This window comes from Ursus maritimus, unplaced genomic scaffold, assembly GCF_017311325.1.
Source record: "Ursus maritimus isolate PB19 unplaced genomic scaffold, ASM1731132v1 scaffold_30, whole genome shotgun sequence".
In the NCBI taxonomy this organism is placed as follows: Eukaryota; Metazoa; Chordata; class Mammalia; order Carnivora; family Ursidae; genus Ursus; species Ursus maritimus.
In genome coordinates this window covers 28,597,221-28,618,474 of record NW_024425564.1, presented here as the reverse complement: position 1 = coordinate 28,618,474, position 21,254 = coordinate 28,597,221, and the positions used below count along the sequence as shown (strand labels likewise).

The window sequence follows — 21,254 nt, the reverse complement described above, 5'->3', positions numbered from 1 at the left end:
CAGTATTTGAAGTCTGTGTGTCCAGCCTTTTAACATCTGTACCATTTCAGCTCGAGCACCGGAACAGTCCAAGTAACAGAACAGAGTGTTCTTTGCAACACCATACCCCAGACATATTTCAGCCAAAGGATGGGGAGATCTGGTACACATCTTTATTCCCTTACATTCTTGCCTCTTAAAAAGAACCTCATGGGCTCAGCCTCCTTGTGGATATGAACCCAGTTAAAGTTCTGGGTAAACCTGCAGGCAAACAGAAAAGATTTCTTTCCTTTGTAAAAACATGAGGGGTGTGCAACCCGTGAAAACCTCACCCAGGGCATCACACGTTTGGAAACATAATGGGTCTCGAATATCACACATACTTGTAATTCAATGGGTTATGATAAACAGAATAAAAAAGTAAATAAAAACACTTCTTTCAACTTGAGCTGCTGAGCTTCCCCAGTCTAAAATGTCAGTTTTCTTTCCCCCAGTTGATACCTCTGCCTGCAACACTGAGATCAGGCTGATTAAAATTCTTGCTCACGGATGTCCTCCGAAACAACTTACCTAATTTTCAGTTAAAGCTCAGGCGTGCGGTGGCCAGCACGCGTCCCGTATTAACTGCACACGGACTTACTGAGTGACAGATACTGACACTCCACAGGAGCTGCTCAGCCAGCTGAAGCAAGCGAGGCAATTAAATGAGAAGCTGAGCGGGGCGCCTGGGTGGCTCAGTCAGTTGGGCGTCCGACTCTTGATTTCAGCTCAGATCGTGACCTCAGAGTCGTGAGATCGAGCTCCGCATCGGGGTCCACGCTGAGTGCGGAATCTGCTTGTGATTCTCTCCCTCCCTCTCCCTCTGCCCCTCTCCTGATTTGCACTCACTTGTTCTCATTCTCTCTCTAAAATAAATAAATAAATAAATCGAAAGAAAGAAAGAAAGAAGAAAAGAAGGAAGGAAAGAAGGAAGGAAAGAAGGAAGGAAAGAGAGAGAAAGAAAAGAAAAGAAAAAGAAGGAAGGAAGGAAGGAAGGAAGGAAGGAAGGAAGGAAGGAAGGAAGGAAAGAAAGAAAGAAAGAAAGAAAGGTATAGATTGAGAAAAGAATATCCACTCCACCATGATGGAGGGCTCACACTGATGTGGACATATTAGTCCCGATTGCCAAAACAGGAACATCTATTCCTACGTGGGGTAGCACACGTGTGCTAGAAGAAACACCAGAATTGAAGTGAGATCTGCTGATCAGTCCTTCATGCCACATTTTACCTCTGAGGTTACCATGAGCCTCAGCACGGGACTGAATGAACCGCACCTGAACTGGACATGAATGATGAGGGGAAAGAATCTCTGGGGCAGACCCCGTTATCTGGGCGTGGATCCCTAACAAAATGAGAGCAATCCCACTGTCATGCCAATGAATGAAGTGGTTATTTAAGATTTGAGGTTATTTAAGATTCCATTGATTTGAGTAGCTTCTTCTTTAAATTCAAAAAGAGGAAGAGAACCAAATTAGGGCAGGCAGAAAAACCGCTCTCCTACAGAGAACTGTGGCCTAATCCCCAGAGTTTGAAAATAGATTTGCTTACATGGGAAAAGGGACTTTACAAGTGTGATTAAAGCTTGAGATGGAGGAGAAGAGCCTGTATCATCCAGATGTGGCCCATCTAATCACTGTACCATCCAGATGTGGCCCATTTAATCACTGTACCATCCAGATGTGGCCCATCGAATCCGAGGGTCCTGAAGAGCAGAGCCACTTTCCCAGCTGTGGTCAGAGGGAGCTGTGACAATGCAAGAAGGGGTCGGAGAGACGGGATATGGCTGGCTTCAAAGATGGAGAATGGGGCCACAAGCCAACCAAAGCAGGCAGCTTCTAGACACTAGAAAAAGCAAAGAAATGGATTCTCCTCTGAAATCCAGAAAAGAATGCAGCCCTGAGGACACCCTGATTTTTAATCCAGTGACACCCATGTCAGACAGAACTAAAGACAAGAAACGTGGGCTGTTTAAGCCACTACATTCGTGGTGATGTGTTACAGCGACAACGGGAAATGAATATACTGATAGTTCTTTACGTGATAAAAGGAGACAGTGCCCCCACAGCAAAGAAATGTCCCTAAAACAAAAGCCCACCTTGAAAGCTAAGCCGAGACAGTAAGGGACTCAAAGAGACATTTGCTAGACATCTAGGGTAGCAGGCTCAGAAAGTATCATTGAGAAAAATAAGCTTCTTTTGCAGGACAAACATAGGCTCAAGATTTTAAAAGGAAAGGGGCGCCTGGGTAGTTCAGTCGTTTCAGCATCTGCCTTCAGCTCAGGTCACGATCCTGGGGTCCTGGGATTGAGTCCCTCTGTCTTAGGGCTCCCTGCTCAGCGGGGAGTCTGCTTCTCCCTTTCCCACCCTCCCTGCTTGTGCTCTCTCTCTCTCTCTGTGTCAAATAAATAAATAAAATCTTAAAAAAAAAAAAAAAAAAGAAGATTTTAAAAGGAAAGCCTGTAGGATCCTGGTGGTTGCAAAGATATGATGTAGAAAATGCCCCCAGGAGATGCTTGCAAGGGGAACTTACGTCCAGGTTCTGGAGACAGTACCAGCAAAACGTGTGTTTGCAATTCTTGCACATCATCTGAGCACAGCCCTCGTTGCGCTCGATGTAAACCCGACAAACAGGGCACTGCTTAATGGGGGCTTCTGTGTCTGTCCCGAAGAGGGCCCTAGAAACAAAATGGATAAGAAATGATGGGGTGGGGCTCAAGAATGCTGCTGGAACCACGAGGGTGTACACTACCCAGGGCTGGGGAAGAGTGGGCTGAGGGTAATTAATTCAACAGTTAACTAAGGCCCTTCTAGACCCCACTTTCTGGTCACCAACTGAATTCCTAGGGCTCCTAATGGGTAGGTAGGACTCTTCCTCATCTGAGCTTAATTCACTTCCATGGAAGAGGGTGGGGGTAAAACGAGGGGGGACACATACTATTAGCTGTTCGGATAACTCAAAACAAAAAAAAGAACCTTAATTTGTTTATCTTTGGCTTGGAGTGAATGATATAATTGTATTTTCCACACCTGACTTAATTCGTTGTTTTGCCAAATTAGTATTTCATTCCCTGAGCACACACTGTCGAAATCAAAAACGTAAGCATTCTGCTATACAACAGAAAAACCAGCTCTCGATCTGACACGGTACAGAAACATCTTTCTGGTGATCCGTTCTGATAAATAAATGGAAGAGGTCATGGGAGGCAATAATCAATACTTGAAAATCAATGTCCAGTCTCATTAAAGAGACCTGCTCCAGACGGATGAATAGGTCAGCATGGGCTCATAGCCTTAGGGGACACGGAAAATAAGTGGAACACGTTGGGGTGGGAAGGTTAGGGGAACCACAGCACTGCATTGACGTTAGCACGTTCATCAAAACCAGCCCCCAGCACACAGAGACATCAAGTTCACAGAGGGCTGTCAGCCCCAGGATCCGATCGGATACTCACAATAACCTTATTATAGCAGCGGGACGGTTACTATTTTAATTCTCCCCCTTCCATTTTTTTTTTTCAAATAGAGACACAGACTCATAGAGGCTGAGTGACTTCCATGAGGTCCCACAGATACCAAGCGACAATGTCAGAACGCAGCCTCTCGAGGTGCCTGGATGGCTCAGTCGGTTGGGCATCTGCCTTCAACTTGGGTCATGATCCCGGGGTCCTGGGATTGAGCCCCGCGTCAGCGCTCTGCTCAGTAGGGAGTCTGCTTCTCCCTCTGACCCTCCCCGCTCTCGTGCTCGCTCGCTCTCTCTTAAATAAATAAAATCTTTTAAAATATTAAAAAAGAATTCAACCTTTCTCCTCTGGGATCTTCACATTGTCCCGTGATACCTGCAGACCTCACTGCCATGTGCAGAGGGTACCGGCTAAGAAGGCGCGGGCCGGCCGTGCGCACTAGATCTATTTTTCCTCTTGGTTTGTCTGGTCTAAGATTCGAGCACAGCCTCCTAGCCAGGTAGCGCTACCATTCCTGAAGAATGGTTCTACACACTCGGAGGGTGCGGGGTGAGTGGGCCAGCCCGGCCGGAACACTGGTACCTCTGTTCTTGCCGATGCAGAACAGCCAGAGTTCTCAAGCAAAGCATGGGATCGAGCACAAAGCTCTCTCGCTCTGGGCCCTTCGGCTGCCATGAAAACCCTCCGTACTGAAAGGTAGAGAGTTAACTGCTTCTCATTGTAACAGAATTTGAACCATGGCACCATCTTTGCAGGGCACAAAGTATCGGGAGATGTAGCTCCTTTCCTCTAGGACCCGCGCACTGGGCCCCGCGCTGCCCTGAAGGCCGCTCTTTCTATGGCGGCGCTCTCTCTGACGGGATTGGCACGCCTCACAAGCTGCCACGTAGTCGGGTCACAAAATAATGTCTGTGTCGCTTTGCAAGCAGAAGAACGAGGTAAATCAACAGCAGGTGCTCACGGTTCCTAAGCAGATGGCTGGGGACAAGCCGTGCCTTGCGGTGGAAAACCAAGGGGCCGTGTGCCTCCCGACCCGAGGAGAAATCAAAATGTATACTGACTCTAATTTCAGCAGTATCTGGGAGATTCTCCAGGGGTAAATACCTAACACCCCCTTAGAAAGGCTCTGTCAGGGGCGCCTGGGTAGCACAGTCGTTAAGCGTCTGCCTTCAGCTCAGGGTGTGATCCCAGCGTTATGGGATCGAGCCCCACATCAGCCTCCTCTGCTATGAGCCTGCTTCTTCCTCTCCCACTCCCCCTGCTATGTTCCCTCTCTCACTGGCTGTCTCTATCTCTGTTAAATAAATAAATAAAATCTTTTAAAAAAAAGAAAGGCTCTGTCAGTTACTCTTTGTTAACAACTTCCCAATTCTGAGACACTTCTCAGGGAAGTTCCGCAGGGCAATAACTAATCTCTAAATTCCATCACAAGAGAACTCCAAGTGACATATTTGGGGTTTCTAAGAACACCAGTGAATAATCCCAAAGACCGTTTCCTTTCTTACCCGTGCTCTGTTGGCAGGACGACAGGCTGGCTCTCTCTACAGGAGACTTCTGCGTGCCAAGCATCCTTGCAACAGGAGCAGAACTTCAGGTGACAGGATGGGCACTCCACCTGCACAGGCTGTCCTGGGTCACTGGAGGCAACAGGGCACACTGTCTGACAGTCTGCAACAGGACACCACGTTCGGTAGGGGTCCAGGTGAACTTCTAAAGTGTAAAAAAAGAAAGTGTGATGGTCTATGTGTCTTTCATACAGGCCTGAGGCTTTCTCCCATTTTTCTTTTATAGGCTACTATTTATGGAAGGTTAGTACAACCGAGGACAGGGATCTCTCCTCTTGGTCTTCATAATGGATCCAAACCTACAAGGTCACTCAGCTCTGCCACGTTTCTCAAAGTAGGTACTAGTGTAAGAGGCCACCACTGCCCTTATGAACGGATAGGAAGTGTTCTCACTAACCAAACTTTGCAATTCTTTTGGAATACTACTCACCCTTCAGCACTCAAAGTAGGCAAAAATCTCAAGTCCCTGCTACAATTATTTAGTGTATTATCTTGGAGGAAAATTGAACTTGAAAAACCTACTGAAGCAAAAAGAAAAAGAAATTCACAAAGGGTTTTGTCCTTTTCGGCACTGAGAAATAAGTAGTGAGGATTCTTCTATTTTTTAGAGGGCAATGAAAGAACAAAGAAGAAATCAAATAATTTAGGGACCAAACAGTGCCAGGTGTGGCTTAGCCAAAAAGTCAGATTGGCTGTCCATTTGGGTATTCTGTTGTCCTACCATATGCTGGTTAGACATTTGTAAAAGACTTAGATGCTCTTAAAAACAAAAGGTATGGACTTTCACAGATCATAAAATGATAGCTACACGAGCTACGTCCAAGTGGCCTGCAGGAAAGAATATGGAGTCGGCTTACCACCAACTTACCACCAAACATTCTATTCAAATGTTTACACATCTTGTTCGGTTGTCTGTTTTACTATTCAATAATAGATCTCACGTTCCTGTCTTATAGTGTGACCTTTAAGGGAACATATCATGTGAAAATGATGTTATTTGAGTAGAGTAGTCCTTTTTTCTCTGAACCAATGTATTTTGCAAATTATAACTGATGAGATTTCAGCTTTAAATCTCCTAAGGCTTATGATTCTTGGAAATTTCCACACAGGAGGCAAACAGACCCAAACAGTGGTGTGAAAAGGAAGTGAAGGCATTAAGTATGAGCTTAGTTTTAAAGGTAATAATTTTACAAATTCGGTATCAGGGGAAGTCAGTCCAATATGTTCCAGCAAACACTGTCTCCATTAATCTCTCATCTAGAAAAGGCAATAATCAGATCCACACTTATGACAGGTTTCCATTCAAAAAGAGCATCCTTACACCTATTTTCTTATCTAATAATTCTGGGGAACAGGAGTTGGAGAATGATGAGCCAAATAAAATCAGAAGGGGGAAGCCTATGATTCACAGGTGCTCAGACCCCAAGAGAGATGTGGACCCTTGAAAAAATTCCCTGAAAGTTTGGGACAGGCTGGTTAGAAAGTCAAAGGGACAGGGGCACACACCTATGCTTCAAGGTCCTGACCTTTTATTTCCACACCATTGATTTTTTTTTTCCAGATTCTTATAACTGCTTCACAAACACTAAGTCCAAAGAAATGAAGGCTGGTATATAAATTATAACTAAGGACTCCCACACCACCTACCTACTTAACCACCCATTCCAAATCACGGGTCCTTTAAAAGACGGACAATACAGAAGGGAAAGGAAAGGAAAGACACATATTACAGTTAAATTTATAGCATCCCCACGGATCACCCTAAAAAGATACAAGGATACAAGCTGTCTCTCATAATTCTAATCCAAATTATTTGGTAGACATTCTGACCTGTTCTTTTCTACCAACTTATTTCAGGTATCTGGGTGGCCACGATAAAAGCAAAAAACTATAAATATGGGAGCAATTACAGGTTTTGACGAATTCCCATAAAGAAAAAAACCATAGGAAGCAATGCAGCTGACAGTCCAACGCAAAAAGCAAGGGAGTTGTCTGAGTCACAGAAAACAGTAATGCTCTGTGTTTTTCTCCACTTTGATACCACAGGAATGCTCATCCGAAGGAGGGTGGTGGAAGGGGCAAAAGGGGGACATTACAGCTTTTTACTTATTTATTTCGTTAGAAGTCTTGTTCTTTAAGGATAGCTTACAGAGCTTAACCAACACCCAAAGTGGGGATACCAGGAGATAATTTTTACTCTATTCAAACATGATATTGGCTTCTCTAGCCACCTCTATAGTATCTATTCAACGTCTGTCCCAACTCCTTTTAAGCCTCCTCGCTGAGAACACTCCCATCTCCATAAACGCAGAACACCACAGACTTGTGCTCTCAGCCTTCCGCGCAGCCAGGGTGTGGTCATGTGACATGGCTCTGGCCAATGGGAGATGAGGGAAGTTCTGCCAAGGGGCTTCTGGGACAAGATCTCCTTCCTGATATGCAGGCAAGAATCTCCCTTCAGTCTGTCCGTGTTTGAAGACAGCCGTGAGAAGCTGTGACGTCTGGGCCAGGACAACTCTGGGAACACTGAGGGGAAAATTCCATGAGTTGGAGAAGTTGAGCGGCTATGTCGACCACGCCTGCAACAGCCTACCTCTGGATTTCCTTTGTGCAAGGTAATTCAGTGCCTTCACTGGTTAAGGCACTTCCAAGTCTGGCATTCTGTTCCTTGCAGATGAAAGCATTTCAACCCATAAGGTTACCTCTAGCAATAGTGAGCAAATGCCCAGGTCAAACAAGGACTGTTCCTCCCTTGCAGCAGGTAGTTTACAAAGGGGATTAAAGCAGCATGTCTGAGATGACCTTGAAAGTCTTTTCCAACCTGATGATTCTGTCATTCTATATTTTAGGCACTTGGAAATGTGTGTGTGCAAATAGAAATAAAATATACACTCCACACATCGTCCTGCAGAAAACCTTATCTACCATAATAAAAATTTATTTTTGTTATTAACCTTTTTAAAAAAATTAACACGCTACTCCAGACCCATAAGGTTTTGTGTAGGTTAGTAGACAAATAATGTACGTCCGTATAGTCGAACACCATGTAGCTCTAAGATAAGGTGAATCGAGGTGACTATGTGGAAGGATCCCGAAGACACACTGCCAATTCAAAAATGCAGATTGAGGAGCAGTGTAAATGAGCCATGTTTATAAGAATATGTACATATAGAAATAGGTTGTAACATTTTCAGAATATCTAAGAAGCATAAAAACAGTTATCCTTGAGTAAAGAGCAGGGGTTGGGAGAGGAGGCAAAGATTTATTTTAATACTAACTTGAATTTATTTTTAAAAAATATTTTATTTATTTAATTTATTTGAGAGAGAAAGAGAAAGAGCATGAGTTGGGGGGCAGAGGGAACAGCAGACTCCCCGCTGAGCAGGGAGCCCCATGCAGGGCTCAATCCCAGGACCTTGAGATCATGACCTGAGCCAAAAGCAGCCACTTAACCAACTGAGCCACCCAGGCACCCCTAACATTGAATTAAAAAAAAAAAAAAAAAAAAAAAAAAAAAAAAAACAGGAGTAAATATTACTTTTATAATTTTTTAAAGCTAGTTTTAAAAGGCTACTATCAAGGGCGCCTGGGTGGCTCAGTTGGTTAGGCATCTGGCTCATGGTTTGGGCTCAGGTCATGATCTCAGAGTCCGGAGATGGAGCCCGGCTTTAGGCTCTGTGCTCAGTGGGGAGTCTGCTCAAGATTCTCTCTCTCCCTCTCTGCCCCTCCTCCCCCATGTTTACACACTCTCTCTAAAATAAATAAATAAGGGTGTCTGGGTGGCTCAGTCGGTTAAACATCTGCCTTCAGCTCAGGTCACGATCTCAGGGCCCTGGGATCAAGTCCCACATCAGGCTCATTGTTCAGTGGGGAGTCTGCTTCTCCCTCTCACTCTCCCTCTCTCAAATAAATAAAATCTTTAAAAAAAATAAATAAATCTTTTTAAAAATTTTAAAAACAAAAGGTTACTATCAATGTGTATGAATGACAGACTAATAAAATAATTCTGGATCTAAGTTGTCCCCTGGAAAATCTACTTTTCATATTCAAATTTCCCGTTTCACATTCTTCTCCATATATACAATTCTCATTCTATGCTTTTCCTTACCCCTAAAAATCCTCTCTCATCTTTAACCGATTTATAGCCTATGCATTCTTAAAGGACCTTTTTTAAAGGACCTACTACGTACTTGTCTTAATTTTGGTGTCACAGAATCAGCATCTATTTTATTGCTGTGCTCTATTCACTTCATGGAGATGGCCTTTCTCTCTTTAGACTGTAGGTAAGGGCTACTTATTCACTTGTGTGCTGCAGTATACCTGATGCACTGATGGGTTGCTTCCTGTTGATGTAAAGCAGTCATTCTTGGTTTTTGCAAAAGCTAGATATACTCCTCTGCCAACAACTGACTTACAATACATACACTGCTAATACCATCTTGAATTGCCTTGCACTGGAATTTATTTTCCATTCTCTTCTAGTACTCTCATCAACAGATGTACATAGCACACTAAAATCATCTAATACCAGTCCTGGTGTTGAAAGTATGTTATGATCATTATTAGACTCTAAATCTCCACCCACTTCAGTTAGGCTCTCTACATTTGGAAAGACACCAACTTGGCAAGACATGGAGCTTTACATATAGCACTTTCAAAATTAAACCTCCTTTACGAAGCGTTACCTATAAGGGTGACAATGAAAAAAATTTCTGACATTAAAATGAATAATAATTACCCTTGCTAGAACCCTATTTACTGTCTCCCTGTACCTAACATCCACTTCACCTTCCTGTCTCATGCCAGTCCTTGGATGAGTGATCCACATTCACTGATTCTCATTCCTACCCCTCACATCCTCCTTAAGTCTCTAAAGTAAAGTTTTTATTCCCAGCTCATGAATAAACTGCTCTCTGAATCCCTCTACTCATATCCAGCAAATGTTTCTCATTCCATCTTCTATCTGGGACTCTTGTAGCTCTCTTCCATAAGGCACCAGCCTCTCTATTTTCTTCCCACAATCTTCCTTCTCCTTTTGCACCAATACTGCTTCCTTTGGTCCCACCAATGGATGGTGTCTAAGACTCGGTCCTCGATTTCTCCCGTATTTACTTATTTACAGAACCCAAGCCATGACTAAGTCTCAATCTTGCTTTAATTTGGACTATTCCAAACTTCTTCTTTAGGCCTGACCTCTTGTGATGATATGCCTGAAAACTTAGGCAAATGTCTATTATTCATTGTTATTCAACTAATGATCAACTACAGAGACTTTTTAGAGACCTTGGGTTTACAGAGATGAAAATAGAGGTTTGCTTCTCAGAAATCTCAGTGTGAGAAGGACAAGAGATGTTTAAAATTAATAAAATGTGAAAACAAAAACAAAAGAATAAGCAAAGTAATAACAGAGCACCCCGCAAGATAACATAAATGAAATTATTACTGTCTGTGAGAAGCTCTTTGGGGTGGAGGTAAGGAATGTTTAATATACAGAAAGTTTTTTTAATACAGAAATATTTAATGCTTTTCTTATCCAAGTATCCATACTGAAGTTTCCCCTTTTAATCAGCTCTAAACTCAGGAAGTAAAACCGGGGTCGTTCCTAATCACAGTATAAAGCAGACAGCACACGCTGAGATAAAACACAAAGAGATTAAGTTCGAAAGAGCTAAAGTACCACATAAACAGAGATTAAAAACAAAAAACAGTCCCTGGAATAGCAACTCTGTAGGCAGCCAGAGTGTGGAAGGTATAAAAGGGAAAGAACAGTCTCCTTCCAGATATTGGAATAAAGATTCTGTACATAAGAAGACAGTGAGCAAGAACATTGGCAGTCACCTCCTAAAGTGGGGTCTTGCCAGCAGCCAACAGCCTACGCCATCGTGTCCCACCTCCACCTTCAGTGACATCACATGAATCACCCACTTGAGAAATCAGCCACGGTGAGAGCATTTACACCACAGAAATTGGCAAACACTATAAATCGGAGCCTCCCTACCCCCCCCCCACAAATCCGTTTACCAACACAACACTGAACACTGTCCAAATTGAGAGCAAATTCTTAAATATATAAAACCTACTTCAGCGCAGTCAGGGGGTCGGGGCAGAGTGGGCAACCAAAGAACAAAGCTTAGCACAAGAAGAAAAGAAATTGAAACTACAACAGTGACATTTCTTTTAGCCATATTTGCTGGCCAGCCTTTTCTCCTTCCTGAACATCCTACACACAGACAGGTACTTACACCGGAAGTAACGTCTTATGTCTCCGGTGGGTGCATATCTTCTTCTTCTAAAGAGTATTTGGTATTTGATTATATTCTCATTTATTTTTCATTAATTGCTTTTTGTACCTCTGTCTGGGATCTTCAACTCCACTGAGAGCTACCCTAGAGGACAGGCAGGCTGTTTCTCCCACTTAGAACCACGGCATGTCTTAAGTAAGTATTTCTGGATCTCCCTATCAGAGTTCCAAGCACCCCTCACAGCGCCAGTCAGATGGGATGTCCTCAGTACATTCCTGTCCACCCAGCAGGGTCAAAATTTTTTCTATTATAAATACAGAGGGTCACGGGAGAAAACAGAGGACAGATATCTACTAATTTAAACCAATTACTTCTCTCAAACAGCCGCTCTTTTATTTGTTTTTAAGTTTTTATTTAAATTTCAGTTAGTTAACATACAGTGTAATATTAGTTGGAGGTGTAGAATTTAGTGATTCATCACTTACATAAAACACTCAGTGCTCATCCTAACAAGTGCCCTCCCAAGTCCTCATCACCCATTTAACCCATTCCCCCATCTGCCTCCCCTCCAGTAACCCTCAGTTTGTTCCCTAGAGTTAAGAGTCTGTTTCCTGGTTTGCCTCTTTTTCCCCTCATGTTCATCTGTTTTGTTTCTTCAATTCCACATATCAGTGAAATCACATGGTATTTATCTTTTTCTGACTGACTTATTTTACTTAGCATAATACTCTCTAGCTCCATCCATGTTGTTGCAAATGGCAAGACTTCATTCTTTTTTGTAGTTGAGTCATCTTCCATGGTACATATATACCTCATCTTCTTTATCCATTCATCTGTCAATGGCCATTTGGGCTCTTTCCATAATTTGGCTATTGTTGATAATGTTGCTATAAACCTTGGGATGCATGTGTCCCTTCAAGTCTATTTTTGTATCCTTTGGGTAAACACTTCATACTGCAATTGCTGGATCGTTAGCCACTCTTTTAAATAATTTAAATAAAAAGAAAGCACTGCTAGTTAGAATCTGACATGATTAAAGCTTAGAGAAATGTCGGTCGATACAGGAAGCACCCACAGTAGCAATACAATATCATGTGTTTCTATAATGTTTGCTTTGGGGCACAGACATTCTTTTTTTTTTTTTTTTTAAAGATTTTATTTATTTATTCGACACAGAGAGAGAGACAGCCAGCGAGAGAGGGAACACAGCAGGGGAGTGGGAGAGGAAGAAGCAGGCTCATAGCAGAGGAGCCTGATGTGGGGCTCGATCCCGGAACGCCGGGATCACGCCCTGAGCCGAAGGCAGACGCTTAACCGCTGTGCCACCCAGGCACCCCTGGGGCACAGACATTCTTTACACAAGTACCTGAGCTTGTCCTACAGCTTTGAAATATTGTTCTGGTTATGTAAAAGATACCTGCCAAAGGTGTGCTATTGTCTTCTTGATAAACCATTACGGGCAGAGTAAGTAACTATTCTGGGGCAAAAAAGACAGATCTAACCAAATTCCTGACAGTGCCCTCAGCTTTATATTTATTTCTATGTTAACATAAAGAGCTAAGTAAGTTAACAAGGAGTTAACAGAAGATTCAGAAGAGTAGTGACTTAATTTCTCTAACTGGAGATGGAGATAGGATTAAAGAGATTTATCCCTTGCAGGCAAACAGCACACACAAGCCTTCTACAGAAATTCATGGAGGACGTTTTTGAATGCAAAGAAAAGGTATATTGGTGCCTCTGGGCCTGAATGTACAAAGAATATGATTTGTTTTTTTCCTCTGCCGCCTTTATTTTTGATTCATGACAGAGACCTCTCTACTCGAAAGCACACTTTCTGCTTTTTCAACTGGATAACTATTAATTTGGTTAGAATTGCTGGAGATAAGCCTCTGGGACTGTTAACATTTGTGAACGAACCAGATGACACTGAGCAAACATTACTTCTGAGAGTTATTTATAGCTGTGCATTTTTTAAAAACACATTTAAGTTGATAGGTTAGGACCATGAATAAGCAGCCAATCTACACGTGGCTTTGACCTGAAAGATTTCCAACTTACATCCAAATGACACAAAAGAAGAGATTTATACATGTAATAAGGCAGTGAAGTAATAAGGCAGTGAAATTTTACAAGGAGCTAAGCGAGCAAAGGGAAGAGTCATAGGACATAATGTAGGACTAGTCATCAAGCACCTGCTCACAGATGATGATGATGATAAGGCCTAAGCATGCTGGGAAGTCACTGGTGGGGAGCGCCATTCTTTTTTGTTAGTTCCATTAACACAGATACAGTGTACACAGAAGCTGTCTGTCTATTCATTTTCTTTGCTATGCAGCCTGGCATTGGGATTCTTGACCCTGATGGTTTTGCGGTTCTTAAAGGAGACATTTTGAGCAATCTCTGCACAGTAGGGTTTACTGCACATCAGCAGCTCTTCAAGCTCTTTGACGCTGTGGACTAAGAGTTTCTGAAAGCCACTGGACTGCGTGTGCTTTGTTCTCTTGTTGCTCCCATAACCAATGCTGGGCATCAAGATCTGGCCCTTGATTCTTCTGTGCACCCTACTGGGTTTCCAACGGTTGCTCTTAATTTTGACATATCGGTCTGACTGGTGCCAGATGAACCTCTTGGTCCTCTTTTTAACAGTCTTGGGCTTTGCCAGAGGTCTGAGGGTGGCCAATATGCCGAATAGAAGATGGCTGTCACCTCCACGGGCAGCGCAGAGGAAGACGGGGGAGTGCCATCTTGATTAGGGGAGAGCTGTGACAGGATTACTGTTCTTAGAAGATTGCTCTGGCTACTGTAGGGAGAATGGACGGTGGTGGAACAAAGTGGCAACAGACAGACCTCTTAGGAGGCTATTGTAGTGATCTAGTCCAAGATGATAACTGCTTATACGTTAGAAGTGGAAGTACTGACAATTTGGAGCATACCTTGAAGGTGAAACTGTCAAGATTTCCTAGTAGAGATGCAGCTGGATGCAGTCATCTCAAGTTGACAACCACTGATCTAGAAAGCTTCCTGGGATACAGTATTTGTTGAATAAATGAATGAAGCAACATAACAGAAGTGTAAGAAATGGTATCTGTAGATCAATTCCCAATGGTAATAAAAGAAAATGATGGCACACCCAGCAAGGCTCCATATTGCTCAGGCCTGCATTCAGATATTTCCCAGGAATAGAAACAACTAGTCAGGGAGATTTTTGTATAGGGCATCCTGGAGTCTCTTGGAGAAGAGCATCCCCCAGAAGAACAGGGATCCACCCATATAAGTCTGGCCAGATTACACTGAAGAGCACAACATCTGCCCTTCACATTGCTGGTCAGCCCAGCTCCTAGAAGAGCAGCTACAAGGCAATGTCCATAGAAGCTAAAAGAGGGATTTTATTTTATTTTTTAAAAAGCTTTTATTTATTTATTTGACAGACAGAGAGAGAGAGAGCCAGCAAGAGAGGGAACACAAGCAGGGGGAGTGGGAGAGGAAGAAGCAGGCTCCCAGCAGAGCCTGGAGCCCGATGTGGGGCTCGATCCCAGGACCCTGGGATCACGCCCTGAACCGAAGGCAGATGCTTAACGACTGAGCCACCCAGGCGCCCCGAGGCATTTTATTTGTTAAGAATTACTAGAATTTCAATATGCCATCAAGAGCACAATTTTGCTTTATATCTGTCAGGTAACAGTACCACAAATGGAACCTAGAGGCCAGATTAGCAGAAAACAAAACAAAACATTGAAGGGGCATCAGATACTAGCGGTCCTAAACCAACACCAAGGAAGAACCAACTGATGGACGCCAGGTGAAAGCCAGATCACTGTCCGTGAACAAAGGCTTCCTCTCCTCATTCTTGATTCTACCCCAACGAGCTGAGAGGAGTCAGAATGCAGTGGGGGGGGGGGTGCTGTATAGTAATAAAAAGTGTTTTAAAATTTTATATTAACCCTGTACAGGTACGGGTAAAAAAGGTACACTTTTCAGTACTATTACTGTGAATTCAATTCTAACTCCTGGCTCTTGGTCTCAGAAACAGAATTATTAGGTAGATAAACAAAATGCACAATTATCCCAAAAGTTTAAGGTTTAGTTTCTTCCCCCTTCAAATTTCTATTCCAAAGTTGGAGGAAAATGAACTCATGCATATTCAACTAATTTCTTCCGCATCAGCAGTGAGGAAAGCTTCATGTAGCTCTGAGATGGGGGTAAGTTCGGGAATCTAGAAAAAGAGAAACCGGGGGAGGGGGGTGCCTGTGTAAATCATTCCCGGTGGTGCCCCCACACTTTAACATAAGTATGATTTAGCAGTGAGTAAATGTAATGTACTTACATCAGAGACAGACGAATTCACAAACTTCAACCAGAATTTACTTATGAAAATTAAAACTGATTTTGACTGTTTAAGACTGCTTGTTCATATATATTATGCAAGGCAGGAAACGCTATTTAAAGCGATTTCTACTTCTGTATTCTGACAATTATTGAGAAATAGAAACATTCTAAGAAAATAAAAATGCCATGCGACCCAAGGACCATGTCTGACCCCAGTGATTGCCTTCAGATTTCAAAAACTGATCTCAACGCCCTTGGTTTCCCCACCTGAAATTATTGGCATTAAGTATGTCAAGTTTGCTTTTTATTCTATTGTAAATTCTCTTAACTAACACAAGTCGGTTTTCTGCCATTCTCTGCCATCATGAAACTGTGCCAAAAAAGATATCCCATGATTTCTTATTGTGGGAAACATGACATCCAAGCTAATTATCAGCTGAAATAAACCAAACCGTTTTAACTTTTATAACCCACTGCATTTTTAATTATGCCAAAGTTAATTTGCTTTCTGCTATCTCAAAGAACAAAGGTCTTCTGTAGATCGTTAAAATGCAATTAAACTACACGGATCAGAATTAACAACTGCCATAGTAAATAAATTCAGATAGATGTGGCCAAGAGCCGAGGCGCTGCCGTCAAGATTGCGGAGGAGAAGCACAGAATTTCAAACCTGGAAACAACTTCTGAGTTTATCTAGTCTTAACGCTGTTATGTGACAACCCGTGGAAGTTAGGAGTTTGCTTTACTCATGGTGAGTGAGTATATGCTGGGACTGGGCCTTTTTCCCTCCTAGAATACCATTCTCTATGTAAAATCGTAATCATGTTATTAAATAGACTTCCATTCCACTAGCATGGGAACCTTTTCTCTTTAAAGCAGCCACTTTGAATGCTCCAGGTCAGTAAGTCATGATCTCCTTGGAGGGGGTCAGAGAAGGTGGATTTATGCTTCGAGTAAGAGCATGAAGGAACCGGATATGGCAGGCGGGGTAAGGAATTAGCTTTCGTTATCACGGTGCCATACAACACTTTAGAATCCAGCACAATAAGAATAGAAATACGCTGAAAAACATACGGATTAAGATGAAAAGGGAACAAAAGTGGAATTATTGTGTTATACGCTCAGTCGAGGTATGATCTGGATTCTAGAAGATGCCTTCTTCATTTAGCTTAGAAAACAGGGATAAAGGTAAGATTGGGTGGTGGTAGTGGTGAATAACAAAAACAACAACAACAACGACGACAGTAATAATTTATTGAGTGCACACGGTGACAGACACACAATATTAACTCACCCCTTACAACAGCACTAGCCTAAGCCTTCCATTCTTACCCCCTTGTATAGATGAGGAAATGAAGTGGACACAGGCAGAGGCAAACACTTCACACTGTGCCTCTTATTTGGGTCCCTTTTAGAAATGTCACCCTATTCAATGATAAATGTCTTTTCTTGCAGATACTTTAGTTTTCTAGCTGAAACGTCTACAGGGTGCTGTTTTAGATTTAGAACTGACCCATAAGAAAGAGTTGATGGTAAAGGAGAGGAAGGAGGAAGCTGAGGAGAAAGTGTTAGCACCCAGAAGCACAGAAGAGCTTCATAAGTGAACCCTAGACTTAGTCACACATTTACCACAAAACACCAGAAAAGTAGGCTAAAAAGAGAACGGGCGCGCGCTCACACACATGCACACGCACGATATGAATGGGCTTGTGATCAGAAACTTAGTAAAGGAAGATACCTAATGAGAAATGGGACGTGTTACAAAATTAAACCGAACTGACAGTAAGATCATTCAAGTATCCCACAGCCCTAAAAAGAAAAACACCAAAAGAAACCAAACGACCACACACAGAGCTCTGGTGAGATAAAACCTTCAATGATCAGATACAAAAGGAGGGCTGGGGGCATTTCGCCAGGACAAATAAAGGTGTGAGATGAAACTCAAAGAGCCATGTCATAATTGTTGAGACTCACAGTGAGAGGAGGTGGTGACAAATGCTGAGAACAGACGGCTTTCAGAGAAAGATGGAGCCGGGCTTACGGCAGAGTCTGGAAGTGCACCTGCCACACAACAGATACTCAGTCCACAAAAAAGTAGATACTGCAGACATGAGCACATGCAGTAGGATTAACAGATAACCGGAAAACAGACTCCGATTTTACTTCACTTTTGTCCAAAGGAGAACACTGTGACACTCGAACCATTTGTAAGAGTTTCCAGCCACTAAATGATAATACAAAAATCCAAGTACAGACATGTTAACCTACCAAAAACAGAAGCACTTTGCAATTATAATAAGTAAAACAGGGTCACAAAAAATAGGGAAAGTGCTTAAGGACTAGAGATGGAAAATCTTAACCCAATTTTAAAAAAAACAAACCAACCCAAAAACCCAAACTATTTTGAAAAAGTAGATTCTGGGCAAGCAGATTCAAGAGACAAGCAAAATTCTAACATTAATCACCAGGCATGTGCTTTGAGAACCAGTAGAAAGTACAGCAGTGATCGCTAACACATGCCAAACTTAGTATTCTCTTCGTTGTTAATATTGGAAGGCTGACACAGAAAGGGAAAGCCACAAACATGGTAGTAGCCAACGGAAAGTCACAGATGGAAGGAGAGAGGATTCATAGAATAACCGATCGATGCCAAATGCCGTTTCTCCACTTTATGTAAACAGTGATGATTTAGGCTCATTCCTGTTCAAAATATTTTTTCCCCATGAAGAGTTAGATGAAAACAAAGCTATAAAAGGCAAGCTAACCATATATGTAACATAAAGCAGAGGACAATTAAAATGCAGGATGACACACTAAAAACTGCGAACTTGGTAGGCAGTAAGAATTGGGCAAAACTAATGAAAATTTTTATAATTCAGATGCAGGGCTGCCACTGATCTGATTCTACATTTTTCCAGAGCCGCCACAATCTCTACCACTCTATCTGAGAGCCCAGCCAGTGAGTTTTACTTTCCACCAGTTAAGTCATTTAGTTCATTCACAACATTAGTATTTAAAGCATCCCAAGATCCCATTCCAAACAGTTCCACATAGAATACTTTCATGGTAGGGGTGCCTGGGTGGCTCAGTTGGTTAAGCATCTGCCTTAGGCTCAGGTCATGATCTTGGGGTCTTGGGATCCTGGGATCGAGCCCTGCATCAGGCTCTCTGCTCAGTGGGGAGGCTGCTTCTCCCCCTCCCTCCCCCCTGCTCATTCTCTCTCTTAAATAAATAAAATCTTTAAAACAACAACAACAACTTTCGTGGCACAGACCTCAAAGTCACCTATCTGATAAGTCTTGGGTTTGAGACCGAGTAAAAATGAGGCATACGATTTAGATGAAGACCATGCCAATCAAGTAAATTTCATTATGTAACCCTGCATTAATTTAAATTTACTCCTACTTGGCATGCCTATTTTCTAATAATTCTTTATTATGGATGATAACGAAGAAGTGTATGAATTGACACACTGAAGAATTACAAATTGCCTTCCAGAATCACCTCAGATCAAAAAGTCTCTGGACCTTGGTTTCCTTTCCTATAAAATGAGGGAGTTGAACCAAATGGGCACCAGACTTAACAGACTTCCAAATGTAATGTACTTCCATATTTTACAATAGTAAAAATGTCTAATTGGCAGTTCCTCGAACACTAAACATAGAATTACCAACTGACCCAGCAATTCCACTCCTAAATATATACCCAAAAGAACTGAAAGCAAGGACTCAAAAAGATACTTATACCCCAGTGTTCATTGCAACAGTATTTACAATAGACAAAAGGTAGAAACAAGTGTCCTTCAACGGATGAATAAACAAAATGTGGTGTATCCACACAATGGAATATTATTCTTCGACCATAAAAAGAAACGAAGTCCTGATACGTAGCACGACATGGATGAACCTTCAAAACATGACACTAAGTGAAATAAGCAAGACATAAAAGGAAAATATTGTATGATTCCACCTACATGAAATATCTACACTAGGCAAATTTACAGAACAGTAAGCAGAGGAGAAGTTACCAGGGGCTGGGGAAAAAAAGGAAAATGGGAAGTTATTATTTAAAGTTATTATTTAATTATACTTTCTGCTTGGTGTGATAACTAGATGGTAGTGATGGTTGCACAACACTGTATGTTCTTAATGCCACGGAATTGTACACCTAAAATGGGTGAAATGGTAAGTTTTATGTTTTAGATAGATGCTACCCTAATAAAAAAATATATAGAATTGTTCCTATAGGTGGAGAAGCTTAGACACAGTCTATGTGATGTTAGGCAGGTCTCAACCTCTCCAATTGTCACTTTCTTCATCTATAAAATAGGAATAATAAAACCCATGGTCAATTCATGGGATTTGTAGTGGGACATCTGCCTAGAGCTTGTGAGAAAAAAATACATTCTGTGTATAAGTCAAACTACTTGATCAATTTATAATGCATAAAAGCAAAGATATGCAAGACCACCTGTGAAAGACTCGCACCTGAGAGAGAAATGTTCCTCCTTCCCCCATCTTACCTCTTAGATTTTACTACCCTAGTTTAAAAGTTAGGAATCAGAAAACTGAATGCTCATGCCAGATGAGAATTTATTTTATATACTCAAGGAGACTATGCGTTCTAGGGGAACAATTTTCTCCTATTTCTCAGATATAGAAAAACAGAACTGGGGGGCTCAGTTGGTTAAGCGCCCAACCCTTTGTTTCAGCTCAGGTCATGATCTCAGGGTCCTGGCATGGAGCCCTGCATCAGGCTCTGCACTCAGCAGGGAGTCTGCTTCTCCCTTTCCCTCTGCCCCTCCTCCCCTTTCTTTCTCTTTCCCTTTAAAATAAATCTTAAAAAAAGAAAAAAGAAAAACAGACCATTTAGTTCAAGAATGTACAGAGTGTGACAGGAGGGAAAGGGTGCCTTAAAAAAGATCTATGAGAAACCAAAAGGAGCAAAAAATAAATAAATCTTACAGATAAAAAGGCAGTACAAATAGAAAAGCTATATAAATTACCCCACGGCCAAAGTCAGAAAGAAAGTGAGCCCAACAGATTGTAAATCACATCAGAATGACACACGCAGCCATCACTAAGATTACATTACAGTATCAAAAGAACAAATGGGGAATATTACAAGCAGCAGTAAAAATGTTTGGGTCGATGAAGTTTCTGAAGTGATCTTCAGGAGTGGGAAAGCTGGTGGTAAAATGCATTTTAAGGAACATACTCTTTTGTAAAACTATCCAACTTTTGCAGAACTTCTCTCACATGAGCCAAATTAAAAATATACAAACAGCCAACATAAGGAAGCTTCTATTTCCTGCTAGTCTGCACTTTTTTCTGCCTGTGGCTGAGAAAGCTGAAATGTTACGTTGCAATTACAGCTTTTCCCCTTTCGGAGTGCCCTTGTGGCTTTGTTGACAACCCACAGCCTCCTTAACCTTCTATGGAGGTTAGTGTGAAGATGACACATGGAAAGCCACAACTCACCGTGGGGACAGAAAGAAGAGAGCATACATACCTCGTTCAAATTTTAACCGCTGGTAAAGCTGAAACTGATCCACAGGAACCAGGCAGGCAATCTGAAACCAGAGAGATTAACAAGATGAGGTCTCTGTCCTCACTGGAGCCCAGAGCTCCAGCCATCTAGG

The 21,254-nt window shown here is 42.2% G+C and overlaps 1 protein-coding gene across 6 annotated transcripts in view; it reads right to left on the bottom strand.

Moving 5' to 3' along the window:
• RNF144B (ring finger protein 144B) overlaps positions 1-21,254 on the bottom strand; it is a 77,354-nt gene that overhangs the window by 8,809 nt on the left and 47,291 nt on the right. For 4 of the 6 annotated variants that reach the window (XM_040645099.1, XM_040645097.1, XM_040645100.1 and 1 more), the window contains 3 exons: positions 21,125-21,185; positions 4,986-5,190; positions 2,550-2,694 (listed from right to left, as the gene is read on the bottom strand). In XM_040645099.1, coding sequence (XP_040501033.1) covers positions 2,550-2,694; positions 4,986-5,190; positions 21,125-21,185 — 411 coding nt within the window. Of the gene's footprint in view, positions 1-1,055; positions 1,863-2,549; positions 2,695-4,985; positions 5,191-21,124; positions 21,186-21,254 lie in introns of those variants that run through there. The other 2 variants (XM_040645096.1, XM_040645095.1) reach the window with 2 other exon arrangements.